The sequence below is a fragment of the Sciurus vulgaris genome (genome assembly GCF_902686455.1).
Source record: "Sciurus vulgaris genome assembly, chromosome: 9".
NCBI lineage: Eukaryota > Metazoa > Chordata > Mammalia > Rodentia > Sciuridae > Sciurus > Sciurus vulgaris.
Window position 1 is genome coordinate 77,286,702 of NC_136469.1, and position 14,713 is coordinate 77,301,414.

The 14,713-nt window shown below is 36.5% G+C and overlaps 1 protein-coding gene and 1 long non-coding RNA gene across 6 annotated transcripts in view; one reads left to right on the top strand and one right to left on the bottom strand.

Annotated features, from left to right (window-relative positions):
* The window catches only part of HPSE (heparanase), a 39,707-nt gene extending 26,817 nt beyond the window's left edge, over positions 1 to 12,890 (top strand). Inside the window, exons 7-12 of one of the 2 annotated variants that reach the window (XM_079153287.1) lie at positions 157 to 250; positions 675 to 781; positions 1,879 to 1,993; positions 4,296 to 4,414; positions 5,667 to 5,813; positions 11,048 to 12,890. In XM_079153287.1, the coding sequence (XP_079009413.1) occupies positions 157 to 250; positions 675 to 781; positions 1,879 to 1,993; positions 4,296 to 4,414; positions 5,667 to 5,813; positions 11,048 to 11,207 (742 nt within the window). In that variant the 3' untranslated portion in view covers positions 11,208 to 12,890. The remainder of the gene's footprint in view (positions 1 to 156; positions 251 to 674; positions 782 to 1,878; positions 1,994 to 4,295; positions 4,415 to 5,666; positions 5,814 to 11,047) is intronic. The other variant, XM_079153288.1, reaches the window with a different exon arrangement.
* Positions 2,007 to 14,713, bottom strand: part of LOC306669395 — a 68,640-nt gene continuing 55,933 nt past the window's right edge. For 3 of the 4 annotated variants that reach the window (XR_013766092.1, XR_013766093.1, XR_013766094.1), the window contains one exon: positions 3,121 to 4,079. This is a non-coding gene — a long non-coding RNA (uncharacterized lncRNA). Of the gene's footprint in view, positions 2,845 to 3,120; positions 4,080 to 14,713 lie in introns of those variants that run through there. The other variant, XR_013766091.1, reaches the window with a different exon arrangement.

Genomic DNA, 14,713 nt, shown 5'->3' on the forward strand with positions numbered 1-14,713 from the left:
CCTCCTGTGTAGCATCTCTGCCTTTTTTTTTTTTTTTTTTTTTTTTCTAATAATCCCCATTATTTAGGGTAGGAAGGAGAACAAGTTTGGCAATTGACTTAGAGCAGAAGGTAAAGTTTGTTATTTTTTTCTCTGAATATTTTCTGAATAATTTAGCTACTATTTGAATGGACGCATTGCTACCAAAGAAGATTTTCTAAACCCTGATGTGCTGGACACTTTTATATTATCTGTGCAAAAAGTCTTCCAGGTAATAGTCTTTTTGAGTTTTTCATTTAAAACAAGAATTTTTTATTTTGTAGTCTAGTTAGTTCTAAATTTTATAGGTATATATATTTACTTTTTTTTTCTAATTTTGGAGAATAAGTACTGTTTTATTCAGCACCAGCATTGGATCTTACCCATTTCTATTTATTAGAAATTTAAAATACTTCCAATAGCCTTTCAGTATAATTTACTACCATAGGCTATAATAATGGATTTGTTTATATTCCTTCCATACCCTAGTATTCTGATATAAAAAAATTGTTTAAGACCTAAATGACCATGAACTATTTTGTAACTGTATAGGACAGGTGGGTCTGGAAATACAAGGTTTTGGATACTGTTAATCTTCAACACCACAGTTGGTCAGCTTGTCTGCAATTACCATGGAGACTCTCCTGTTCCCATAGGTGGTTAAGGAGACCAGACCCAGCAAGAAGGTCTGGTTAGGAGAAACGAGCTCTGCGTATGGGGGTGGTGCGCCCTTGCTGTCCAACACCTTTGCAGCTGGCTTTATGTGAGTGGAACTGCACTGGTCTGAGGGATCAGATTGCAGCTGTTCTCCATCCTGTTAGTGTCAGCCAAAACCAGATCAGAGAGTTTTTGTGGCTGAAGCACCAAAATTTGTGCCAGATGTTGCAAGAAAATCACTTGTTAAAGCTTGTTGGACCTCTTTAACAAATGTTCCTAATTAATCATCAAAGGGATGAATTGTTTTAGACATTGTGTTCCTTAATTGTGGCCTATAAATATGTCAAAAGAGTCCTTCCTGTAAAGAAGCTCACTGTAAAAGAATGCATTAGGAGCACTGAGAAGCTGGCTTGGAATATCTAGCTTTATTATAAATTCCCAAGAAGTTTAGAGTCTAAAGTATGAGGTCACAGCAGAGAGCTGCCAATGAAGTTAAGGATTTACTGAATCACCTCATTATCCAACACCAGAAACTTGACTGCTTTAAACCATGGTGTATTTACATTCAGTATATAACTCCCTGAGTACTCTTATCTATAGTTCTGGGTTCTCACGTTGAGATTTTTTCCCCTTTCCTCTCCTATCCTTGCTCTTTCCCCACCACCATCTTCATGGTTACGAACTTATGATAGAACATAAGGAAAAGAATGGAGACATTGATTTTACCACTAATGAAAAACTGGAGTGCAGATTGTGGGACTACAGAGGGGGGATGACAGGAGATGTCCTTAGTACTTTAATTGTGACTCTACTTATTCCCCATCTTTATCTCTCCTGGCTACAGCCTTTTCTTCAAGCCTCACACAGTGTGTGTATAGGGGTCGGCCACAGGATGAGGAATTTTCTCTTGGGGTGGGAATTTCTCTACTCTGCTTTGTAGATGTTGCCTTGTCCTGAAAGGGACTCCCGGCAAGTTAGTGGCCTTCAAGGACATGTCATCTTGCTGGTGTGGGAAGAGTGAAGGGAAGATGTGCCGCTGCACATAGTGCATTTCACTGGAGGGGCTTCTTTATAATTAATGCCACTCTTCTAGTTTCCTGTTAATTCCTTCCAAATAGACAAATAAATCAAGATCATGTGTAATTAGAATTGAGTGATTTTTGTTTTCAGACCTGAACAAAGCTGGATGTTTCTCTGTCCCAGGTGGCTGGATAAACTGGGCCTATCAGCCCAAATGGGCATAGAAGTGGTGATGAGGCAGGTGCTCTTTGGAGCTGGAGACTACCACTTAGTGGATGAAAACTTCGAACCTTTGCCTGTAAGTGACCATTTTTTCCCTATTTTTATGAGAAGATGAAAGTATGCTTAGAGCCCCTCTTAATTTATTGACAATACTAACCTCTTACTTTTATAGACAGTCCTCACTATAGTCAAATCATAGGATGAAGAGTTGGAAGGAAGCTTAAAGATCTTCCAGTCTCACATTTTTGTGTGACAAGAGAAGAAATCAAGAGCCAGGATTCACTTTTTTTAATGCAGGCCATGTGGAGCATAGAGTCATAGAGTAGATATACTTTTTTTTTTTCCCCTTCAGTACTGGGGATTGACCCAGGGGTGCCCCACCACTGAGCCACAGCCCCAGACATTTTTTATTTTTTAGTTTGAGACAGGGTCTCACTAAGTTGCTTAGGGCCTCACCAAGTTGCAGAGGCTGGCCTTGAACTTGTGATCATCCTGCCTCAGCCTCCCAACTTGCTGGGATGACAGGTGTGCGCCACCACACCTGGCCATGAATATGCTTTTTTTTTGTTTTGTTTTGCAAGGCTGGGGGTATAGATCAGTGGTAGAGTTCTTGCCATGCATCTAAAAGACCTCCAGGTTCAATCCCTAGCAATGTCCCACCAAAAAAAAAAAAAAAAAGGTTTGTGAAGCAAATCAAAGTTAAAGTTTCTACAGTGTCCAAAGCTTCACAAAACTTTTGTCACGAAATCATAATATATTTAGCCTTAAAATGAGCTAGTTCCCTGTATTTGTTTTAAAAAACTTACCCTAAGAATTGAATGCTTGTTAATCAGCTCAAGATGTTTATGAATGAAATCTCATTTCCATCCTATCTCCAACTGTATCTGTTGCCAAGTAGGAAATGTAGCTTTTTTATCCAAATGCTACCTGTAACAAACACACATATATGTATATACACATATATTATCCTAATTTATATATACATCTTTATCATCCTAATTTGTGTATATATGTGTACATCTCTCTTATCCTAATTTTTATATATACATCTTACACATCTCTATTATCCTAATTTATATATACATATGTATATGAAATATTTACATATAAATATACATATTTTATATACATATAAATACATATTTTATATACATATGTATATATAAATTAGGATAATAGATATGTAGCCCTGAGACGTATGACTTTGATTTCTATCATCTAAAGGAGATTAGAGGATATCTGTTTTCTAAGAATAAGTCTTAAGGGAATTATTCGAATACTTCTATTTATCAGTGTTTCACATTTTCCTTACTGTCTAAAATATTACTAATAGTTTATTATTGAAATCAGAATCCAAACAAGGTCTGCCTAATGCATTTGGTTGATATGTCTGTTCAACTTTAAGTTCTCTTTCCTCTCTTTTGTCCTTGTCATTTATCAATTAAAGAAACTAGGGGGGGTTGATAGTGTTTCCCACATTCTGGATTTTACTAAATGTATTCCTGTTGTATCATTTAGCATGTTCCTCTGCCCCGTTTCCTGTACACTGGGAGCTATACCTGGAAACTTGAGCTTATTCAAGCTCTGGTTTGAGGAAGCAAGATTTCCTCACAGATGATGCCCTTCCATCTGGAAGCACTTAATGCCTGTCTGTTTCTTCTTTTGCTCTTGATAGCTAATGATGATTGTTGCCTAATCCATTACTTTATTAGGAGGGTTATGAGATTTTTAAATTGTTCTTGTCTTAGAAGTTTTATTTCAAAAATTTGTCTTTGTGTATGTGTGTATTTATGAATGTGTATGGCTTAAATTTCCGGTTTAGGCTGAGTGTGGTGGTATACACCTATAATCCCAGCAACTCAGGAGGCTGAAGCAGGAGGACTACAAGTTTGAGGCCAGTCTTGGCAACTTAACAAGACCCTGTTTAAAAAAAAAAAAAATTAAAAGAACTGGGGACGTGCTGAATGGTAAAGCAACCCTGAATTCAATCCCTAGTACATACCAGTACAACCCCCAAAAAAGTTCTGGTTTGAGCTTTACCTTGAATTCTTGGATGAAAGACAATCAGGAATAAACTTTCTGAGCAATTGATCTCATTCTTGAAATATGTCTTCTAGTGGCTATGAGTCTCTGACTTAGGGAAGTCCTCTAGAGATACAAAGCTGTAAATAAGATATTTCCCTCAGATTCAAGGTGATCATATAGAAGAAGGAAGGGAGAAACACATGAGAAGGGAGGAAAGAAAAGAATCCTATTTACATAGATGCAGACTAACAGTTACACTCCTTTTAGGATAGCAATTTGCTTGCCACTAGTTTTATTAATAAGATAAGTAAAGATCTATTTTTGTCCCTGCCCTCCCCAACCACCACAACTAGGATTATTGGCTATCTCTTCTCTTCAAGAAATTGGTGGGCACCAGTGTGTTCATGGCAAGTGTGAAAGGCCCAGAGAGAAGCAAAGTTCGAGTGTACCTTCATTGCACAAACACCAACCAGTAAGTGTAAAGCACACTCTTAGCCAATCTACAAGGTTTAATCCATAAGCACATAGCTTCCTATGATACCACCCTGTGGCCATCTGTCTGCACAGTGGGTCTAAGCTGTGTCATTGGTCCTTTTCATTCTTTGTCTTTTTATATATTCATAGTGCTGTGATATTAAAATCTAACTTCAAAAAATTGCTTAAGTGTAGGCATTAACTGGCAATAAAAATTTATATAATGACTTTCATAATCTCTAATGAAAAGAGTTTTAATACATAAGGATCATACAAATATAAGAAAATATAAATACTTTTGTATAAACAACTAATTCATTGAAGGACTATGAGTCAATATAAATATAAGTGAGAACATGAATAAACAATTGAATGAATGTACTTATCTCCTTGGATCATACCTGAGAAACACTAAGGAAGAAGAAGAAAAAGAATCAAAAGGAAGGGAACAATAAAAACAATAATCTTAATTTCAAAAGTTGCAGCAATCGTTTCTGGAGTTGAGAGGCCCCAGAGACTTATAGACCTGCACTCTGGCTTTAGGTAGCAAACAATATTCCTAAATCCCAGGAATTTTCTCTTCTTACCTTCAATCTATCACCCTGATAAAAGATACTTTAATACTAATTCTAGCCAAAAAAAAAAAAGTCACCTGCCATTTCCCATTTTCTGTGCCTAGAAATTCCACAGAAGGTGAGGGCCCCACTAGGAAGTAGTAATAGGAGAATAGTTTGAATGAACGAATTCTGAAATGCATCCATCATTTATTTTTCTTGTTTCATTCTTTTTATAGAGCTAGGAAGAAATGCTATGTATATGGTTTGCAATCTGAATTCACATGAACTCACAAAATCTACTTTTTTTTACCATTTAAAGTTGTTATATTTAAAAATGGATGGTCTCCCTGGCTTTCTAGCAACTTAGTCTAGCAAAGCAGCAAAGATTTTAGAGGTCTGGTTCCAAAAATGATAGTATGAAGAGCAGTGTTTTTTTCTGTTTTTGTTTTGTGCTGGGGACCAAACCCAGCCTCAGGCATCTACTCCCCAAGCTCCCAAGAGTAATATTTTAAATTATGTTTTCAGAATAGGATCACCTGAATGGACTAATATTATCATAAAAAGAAGATACTAATAGGTCCCATCATCATTGTGGATGCTAATACTTAGTATTCATGATTATATTTGTAATCAAGTTCTTAATTTCTTAAATTAGATAAGCATTTTTATTGAATTAACCTATTTGCTTTTTAGCCCAAGGTATAAAGAAGGAGATTTAACTCTGTATGCCTTAAACCTCTATAACGTTACCAAGCGCTTGCAGTTACCATATAACTTATTTAATAAACAAGTGGATAAGTACCTTGTAAAACCTTCGGGACCTGATGGATTACTTTCCAAGTGAGTGATTTTTCCTTGTTCATTTCATACTTTTAATGAATTTATTGGTGTTTATCAGAATAGAGAGTTTTGAGAGGGAACAAAAAATAAAAAGCCAACTATTTCAAGTTCTAACTGTTCTTAATATTCAGGGATATTTATGAATACAAGTGTAACTTACTCAGAGAGTCCAAAGTGAAAGCCAGCAGTTATCTTAGAGGATGGTTTGTATTTAAGAATAACTTGATATGATCATGATCAACTCAGTGCACCTAGATTATTTGCTCTGAAAAAAACATAATTCTTGGTAACACAGTCACTAGAGCAAAACATACCTATATATAATTACTATTAAGTGTGTGTGGGTTGGTACAAAATACCATACATGCCATGTGAACTGGGTGTGATTCTCTGATAGCATTAATTTTTTGTTGGTTAGAGTAAGAAAAAATGGCTAGAAATGTTTTATTAGTTGGATTATTTGAAGTTGGTTCTAATACATTTTGGTTTTAAAAACCAATCACTGAATACATCTTATAAAAGCACACATTCAACAAAGTATCAAAGAATAACTGAGTCTTACAGAGCTAGGTATACAAGCATTTTAAGATTCTGTCCAGGGCTGGGGAGATAACTCAGCTGGTAGAGTGCTTGCTTCGCAAACACAAGGCCCTGAGTTCGATCCCCAGTACCGCAAGATTCTGGCCAGCATGTGTTGGAAAAGTCTCTTTTCGTAGTGACTCTTCTCATAGTGGAGAACAAAAAAATGAAGAATTTGTAATCTTACCATCATCTCCTATCTTCACAAATGCTATGCATGTTTTCAGTGACTATTGGCAATGGAATGTGAGAAAGTACAGTAAACATGTTTTCTCCAAAGTCCTATCCCTCACAAACAAGCATTATTCACATTGAGTACCATGCATTCCATTATTTTCCCCAGTGCTTTTTTTTTAAATATTTTTTTTAGTTGTAGATGGACACAATGCCTTTATTTTATTTATTTTTTTTATGTGGTGCTGAAGATCGAACCCAGTGCCTCACACGTGCTAGGCGGGCACATTACAACTGAGCCACAACCCAGCCCCCCCCCCCCAGTGCTTTTTTAAAAACCATAATTATATAACCTCCCATGGGAAAAGGAAGGAATCTACAAGATCCACAGGTTTTCCCAAGACCCCTTTTGTGTGTGTGTGTGTGTTAGTTACTGGGAAATTGAAGCCCTACCACTGAGCAATATCCCAAGCCCTTTTAATTTTTTATGTTGAGCTAAGGCTGGCCTTCAACTTCCATCCTCCTACCTCGGCTTCCTGAGTTCATTGGATTATAGGTGATTACTATTGTGTCCAACATCCAAGTCCCTTTCTACATGGTCTGTAGATATATTTAAGGTGTTGCATGTTTTATAAAATACCACGGTTACTTAACCATTTTCCTACTGTTCAAACCATTTTTTTACCCCAATATAAATAGTGTGTCTTTGGATAACAGATACTTTTCTCTCTTTACATTCTGACACTTTCAAAATCAGTCCTTTTTAGTATATTCATGTCTGATGCTGATAAGGAGAAAGCTTTCTGAAGTAACTAATAGTTGTAGAGTTGGAAGTGTCTTAAGAGACCCATCCAAGGTTATTCAGTTCAGTTTGGTTCTTCCTGTGAGTTCAGTTGGAACCCACAAGCCCCCAAAGGTAGTTCTGTGTCTCGGCTTTGCTCTTAGTTCTATACTCTAGAGCAGAGGTTGGAAACTCTACCTCATGCCTGTAGAGGATTCTCACAGATGCAACCGTTTTCTGGTAGGGGAGGTTGGCATGTACTCCCTTATTCTTTGTTTTTAATTTATTGCCAACATTTACAAATTGACAATTACTAAAATATCTAAAATTCTAGCTTGTGCATGTGTGTGCGTGCCTGGGCTTGTGCATGCTGGGGATAGAACCCAGAGCCTTGTGCGTGCTAAGCATGTACTCTACCCCGAGCTACATCCCCTGACCCTCTAGCTTTTCTTTAAAATGGATACTCTAGCAACTCTGGATTTGTTTTCTCCCTTAGCTGGAGTTGGAGTTGTCTATTTTAGGTGGGTCATTTGGCTTTTTAGTTCTGCACTGTCCCTTCCTGACTCTGTTGCCCTATGCCTGTCTTGAATATATACCCTCCTTGGTTCTGTGTTCATTTGAGTTTTTCAGCCCTAATCTGGAGGGATGCCAAATACCTCATGTTCCTTAGGTTAACGCTCACACTTTTGAAGGATGACTGGATTGTCTTCTCTCCAAGCTAAATGCACCCAATTTCTTCAGTGATTTTTCTCTTTTTGTTGTATTTAGTACTCTGTTGCATTCTGATCATATTTCTTACTTTTTAATTGGAATATTGGTGAAATTATGAAAAATGTTTTATTCTCCACACTTTTATTTAATGAATACATATTACTTCCACTTTTCTCTATTTATATTTTACTAGAAGTATCCCAGAGCTGGGCATGGTGGTGCATTTCTGTCATTCATTTTATTTGGGAGACTGAAGCAGGAGGATCACAAATTTGAGGCCAGCCTGGGCAATTTTGCAAGATCCTTTCTCAAAATAAAAATTTAAAAAGGAGTGATAGAGATCCTGGGTTTGATCATGGGTACCCCAAAAAGAAAAAGAAAGTATCCCAGATAAGCTTGATGAGTATGCAGTACACTTGCTCATATGAATGAACTCAGAAAGCTAAACAATAACCACCCTAAAAATTAAATTTTTAACTGAACAAACTTTGTATCGTTTCTAGAGAGGGTCCTGACTTATTTAATTAATATTTGAGTGTATTTTTGATATAAAAGTAGTATTTTATATTTATTTCATAAATTTTCCCCAGTATCCCCAATTCTGCCAAATCTGTTGCTTGTTCATTCCTTACTTTACTTCTTCTGAAACTTAACAACTATGTCTTCTAGAACCATAATTATCCTCATGTTACCATCTTCAAAATATGAATAAAGCTGCTACACTCAAATAAATCCCTACTCTCATTGCACAGCCTGATGAGGATATAATCAGCATACTTTAGGCTGACATTCAGTATACTTACAGCATCTTTTAGACATATGTTTAGTTAATTAAACAGTATAACTTGATGGTATAGTATCTTGCCATGTTCCTCAGCTTAGCCACAGCAATATTAATTCACAATGACCAGGTTAACATTTAAGCCAAGGTAGTAAACTACCTTCACCAAAAGCATTTCTGGGACATTTGTGGACTCTTGCCAGGACCTTGATTTCATGCAGAACAGACTCTTAACTTCTATTGTTTAGAGATATTTTTATGACCTATTTTTGTCTGTGGTTTCCTGGTGATGGTAATGACATTTCCTCTCCTACCCCATCTAAAAATTGTTATGATATAGGTGTTAAAACAAGAACTGACACCTGTGAACTGAGTCCAGCTATAATGCAGGGTTGCTAGCCTTGGGCACAATCATGAGTATGTTACTGATATGTCTTAAGTTACTGAATCCAGAGCTAAGCATCTAACCAGTTTAAATAGAGACCAGTTTTTCTTCTCATTAATCCTTAGTAAGGATAGGGAGTAAGCTTTTTTTTTTTTTTTTTTTTTTTTTTGTGGTGTTGGGGATTGAACCCAGGGCCTTGTAGAAATTTTTAATAATTAAAAATATATAGTAATACTACTTGAAAACAGCAAAATATCTAACAGAGGATTAAGTAAAAAAACTAACGTACTAATACCATGGAATCCTGTGTATCCAATAAAATGAATGAATGAATTTTAAAATTTTCAACAAATATTAGGATATATGAAGGGAAAAAGAATCAAGTTTTAAGAAAATATGATAGTATATCCATTTTTGTTTGTGTAAAATATGTGAGTATATACAAACAGAAATATGGAATAAATATACCTCAAAACATTAAAAATAGTTACAATTTAGCAAATTTTGTTATATTTATCTGAATAATGATCATGTATAATTTATGGTGCTCATTGTATGTAAGGCATGGTTATAAATGTTCGATGTACATTACATATTTATTATGTCATAAATGTAACTCTGACATTAGTCTTCCAAGTTTTCAATAATCAAAAGTGCTCACTTGGGCTGGGATGTGGCTCAGTGATAGAGTGCTTGCCTAGCATGAGAAAGGCCCTGGGTTCAATCCCCAGCACTGCAAAAATAAATAAATACTGCTGACTTTTTTCATAGTAAAAAAGTATTTGAGAAAAATATAAATATATAAGCCTAATTTAGAATTCTGGAAGTAATTACCAGAACTAAAATACACTAAAACTCTTATTCATAAATCCTTGTTTAGCCAGTGCCAAGGTACACTCCTGTAATCCCAGTGGCCCAGGAGGCTAAGGCGGGAGGATCTCAAGTTCAAAACCAGCCTTAGCAATTTAGCAAGGCTCTAAGCAACTTAGTGAGACCCTGTCTCAAAATAAAAAATTGCTGGGGATGCTGCTCAGTGCTAAAGTGCCCCTGGGTTCAATCCCTGGTCCAAAAAAAAAAAAAAAAGGCACTTATCTATTGAATTTGTTGCTAAACATGCATTAATTTTATTTAAATAATAATAAAGACATATAAGAAACTACATTTGGCCTTAATTTTTTTCTTTTTATTTTTCTCAGTTTTAAATTTTAATTCCAACAGTAAAATACACAGAAAACATAAATTTTACTGTGGGCTAGCCAAACAAAATTGATTTTGTTCCACTTTAGCAGAATACACCCTACCTGAATACCTAACATAAAAAAATGAATGTATCCTTCCTGGGGAGAGAAGAAATTAGACAGTTTATGGATAGTTAGAAGAAGGAAATTTCATTGACTGTCATTTTTTATGTTAAATTCCTGAAATTTATGTTCTATTCCACATCTTATATAAAAATATTTTCAATTATTTTCCATCAGATACAATTGCCACGACTCCAGAAATGAAGTCATATTTTTTTCTTTTTATCCCTCCATCATATTGCCTAGTATAGTTGTATAGGTTTCATTTTCTAGAAAATGGACAGATGCCATTTCAGGCTTTGTAGGCCGTATGGTCTTTGTTCCACCTACTTTTCTCTACCACTGTGATTAAATGATCATTTAGGTCAAACACCTCACTGACATAGTGTTGGAATACAAGTTATATAACATGGGCTGCCACACACAAAAAAAACTGGTCTGAAAAAGATGACACAGTTTTTGTTGGGGGGTCACAGGGCTCATACAGCTTGGGTAACTCAGGTGTATCTTTCCTCTTTGCAGAACGGTTGAACTCAATGGTCAAACTCTGAAGATGTTGGATGAGCAAACACTGCCAGCTTTGACAGAAAAACCTCTCCGCCCAGGAAGTTCCCTAGGCTTGCCACCTTTCTCTTATGGTTTTTTTGTGATAAGAAATGCTAAAGTGGCTGCTTGTATATGAAAAAGGAAAAGCAGATACTAGCCCTGCGAGTAAATATTTCAATTATAATTGATAATGGCTGGGGGTGTAGCTCAGTAGTAGAGTGCTTGCTGAGCATGCACAAACCCTGGTGTCACCGACCAAAACAACCAACAAAAAATCAAGCGTATTGATGAATAAAGCAAAACTCAAGTTGCAGCAAGGCAAGAAGATTCATTACAAATCAACTAGTGGGAGCTACAGAGACACTGGGACACTATGCTAAATTCAGCATAGTATTTTGATCTAAGTAGAGCACTGCTAATAATAATAACTAATAATACCATGTGCCAAACACTATGCTTAGCACACTGCATGTATTATTTTTAAGGTTTTTTTTTTTTTTTTTTTTTGGGGGGGGGGGTGCTGGGGGTCGAACCCAGGGCCTTCCAGGGCCTTGTGCTTACAAGGCAAGCACTCTATCAACTGAGCTATATCCCCAGCCCCCAAGGTTATTTTTAAAATGTATATGAATGCTCCCAATATGGCCAGGAGACAAATAAGTGAAGTATGATTATTCGTTTTAAGAAAGTGGTTACTTGTTTTTATTTTTAAACACTGTTAAAAGATTGTCACATTCTTTCCTTCATGTACCATCTCTGTGGGCTCCCATGGGGAAGAGTTTACTGCCACAATCTTGCAATCATCTGTAAGATAGAAACTACCTATTTGCACCTTAACAAGAGCTAGATTCAGCTGCTATTCTTCTCTTTCTTCTCTTTGCCTTTGTCAGCAATTGTTTGTGAGAGGACAGATGGGTTAGATGTGAGTGTCAAAAAGTGATGAATGACAATTCAGAGGTAAGGGATTATGTAAACTTCCAATGGAGTTTTAAAATGACTGTAAATGAGATTGATTTTTCCAAGAGGAAGAATTTTAGATAACGTCTAATACATTCTATAACCATCTGTTGATGTTTATTTTTTTCTCAGCTGTTAGTTTTTGTTTGATTGGGAAGCTTTGGGCTGCAAATAACAGAAAACCCTAATTCAAATAGCTTAGATAATAAGGAAATTGATAATCCCACACAACACCAAGTTGAAGTAGGGAAAGTCTGGCAGCTAATTATGTCTCTAGGAATCCAAGTCCTTTCTCTCTCTCTGTTGTGCCATCTTTAGTGTTGGGTTCTTGGCTGAGAGTGCGATGACTATAACTATTCCATGGACCCATTCAGAGGGAAAAGAAAAGCAGCTTTTTATGTTTCTCCTTCAAAGACTTGAACAACTTTTTCTCAGAGGTTCTCCCAGTAAATCTTTCCTTGTGTCTGCTAATGTCTTATTGGTCAGGAATAGGCCCTGTCGCCATTTCTCTAGTCACTGGCAATAACCGTGAGTTGACTAACCCTAACTCTGCATGATCCTCCTTTGCAGTGGAGAAGGCTGGGGGAGTCCACAGTACTGCACAAAACAGTTCTGTGCTTTTTATCAATGACAAAATGTATTATTTCCCCCTGTATTTTAATCCTCTTAAGGATTACTATTCTTTATATTTATGTCTATGAATGTTGCTTCAATAAAATTTAAGTAAATTTATAAAGCTAGAACTCAAAAGTTTGGATGCTTCAATACCCTTGAATTTTATATGTAAGTGGTTTTTATATTTTCACATTTGAAATAAAGTAATTTTTATAATCTTAATATTCTTTAAATAAAGCTAAAGCCTACAGATTCCTATACTTGAAAGTCTTGTTTCCTTTATCATTGTCTTTATACCTCCTGCCTTTATTTGTCCTTTCACATTCCCCAACACGGAAGTACTTGACCTTGAAGAAAAGGGACCATCAGTCCCATCATATCTCATCATGTGGATTCAATCATGATCAAAGCTCTGTCTTGTCTTGTCTCTCTCTCTCTCTCTCTCTCTCTCTCTCTCTCTCTCTCTCTCTCTCTGTACTGATGATTGAACACTAGGTCTCTATAACTGAGTTGTATCTCCAGTCATTTTCCTTTTTTATTTTGAGGCAGGGTCTTTTTACAGGTATTGTCTATTTTACTTTTCCTTGAACCCTCTTCCACTTAATAATTCAAGTGAAAAATTAGGCCTTGAATTTATTCTAGTAATTGCCTAGTTGTTCACCCTGGCTTAAAATTCTTAAATGACTCCCCATTTCTTACAGGTACATTAAGGTCCTCCACAACCTGGCACCTGCCCATTTCTTCAGCCTTAATGCTTGTTACTCTCCTCATGAAATCTGTTCTCCAAACAGATATGGATTGAGAAGTCTGAACACATATACTCTTGTACATTTGCTCCTGGATCTTTGGGCTGCTCTTTTTCTCTTCCTGGACTATTCTAACTCTCCTCTCTAGGTAGTGAACATTCATGTTTAGGAAGACCAGCTCAGACATCAATTTCAATACCTCAGACATTCAGATAGCTTTTCATCATTTTTCTTTGCTTTCACAGCATTTTATACACTTACTATGGCACTTATGATGCATTTTAGTTGTATCCATAAATCTGTCTCATTCAACTTGAAGCTTACAAGACACAGGTACAAGTATCTTTATTATCTTTGCATTTTCTGTGCTTAGCACATTGTCTGCATAGTAACCAATCAGATGTCTTCTTCATAACATAAAAGAGTACCCAACTTTGAAATGAAACTATGGTATTTTGATTTCAAATATTTGGAAAAATTTAACATTTCAAACCTGAAAAGTCATTTGCTATTTCTTTAAAACTCTTTTAAGGATGTTTGTTAGCTTACTCCTTTCTGCCCATGGATGCGGCCAAGCATCATTAAGGTCTCTTTTCCTACTGCTGACATGTCTAAATCAAAGTCACCCAAGAGCCCAAAGAACTGGGGATGCTATCCATCAGAGGGCTGAGCTTCAAAACAACTGATGAGAGTTTGAGAAGCCATTTTGAATTATGGGGAACCCTCAGGGACTGTGTAGTAATGAGAGACCCAAACATCAAATGCTCCAGAGGCTTTGGGTGTCTTGCTGTGGAGGAAGTGGATGCAGCCATGCATGCGGGAGACCACACAAGGTGATGGAAGAGTTGTGGAACCAAGGAGAGCTGTCTCAAGAGAAGATTCTCAAGGATCAGAGGCCTGCTTAACTGTGAAAGAGATCTTTCTTGGTGGCATTAAAGAAAACACTGAAGAACAGCACTTACAAGATTATTTTGAACAGTATGGGAGAATTGAAGTTACTGAAATCATGACTTACTAAGGCAGTGGAAAGAAGAGGGACTTTGCTTTTCTAAATTTTGAGGACCATGACTCCATGGATAAGATTGTCATTCAGAATTACCATAACTGTGAATGGCCACAACTGTGAAATCAGGAAAGCTCTGTCAAAGCAAGAGATAGCTAGTGCTTCATCTAGCCAATGAGGTTGAGTGGTTATGGAAATTTTGGTGCTGGTCATAGAGATGTTTATTGTGGAAATGACAATTTTGGTTGTGGAGTAAACTTCAGTGGTCATGGTGGGTTTGGTGGCAGTCATGGTGGTAGTGGATATGGTGGCAGCAGGGATCAC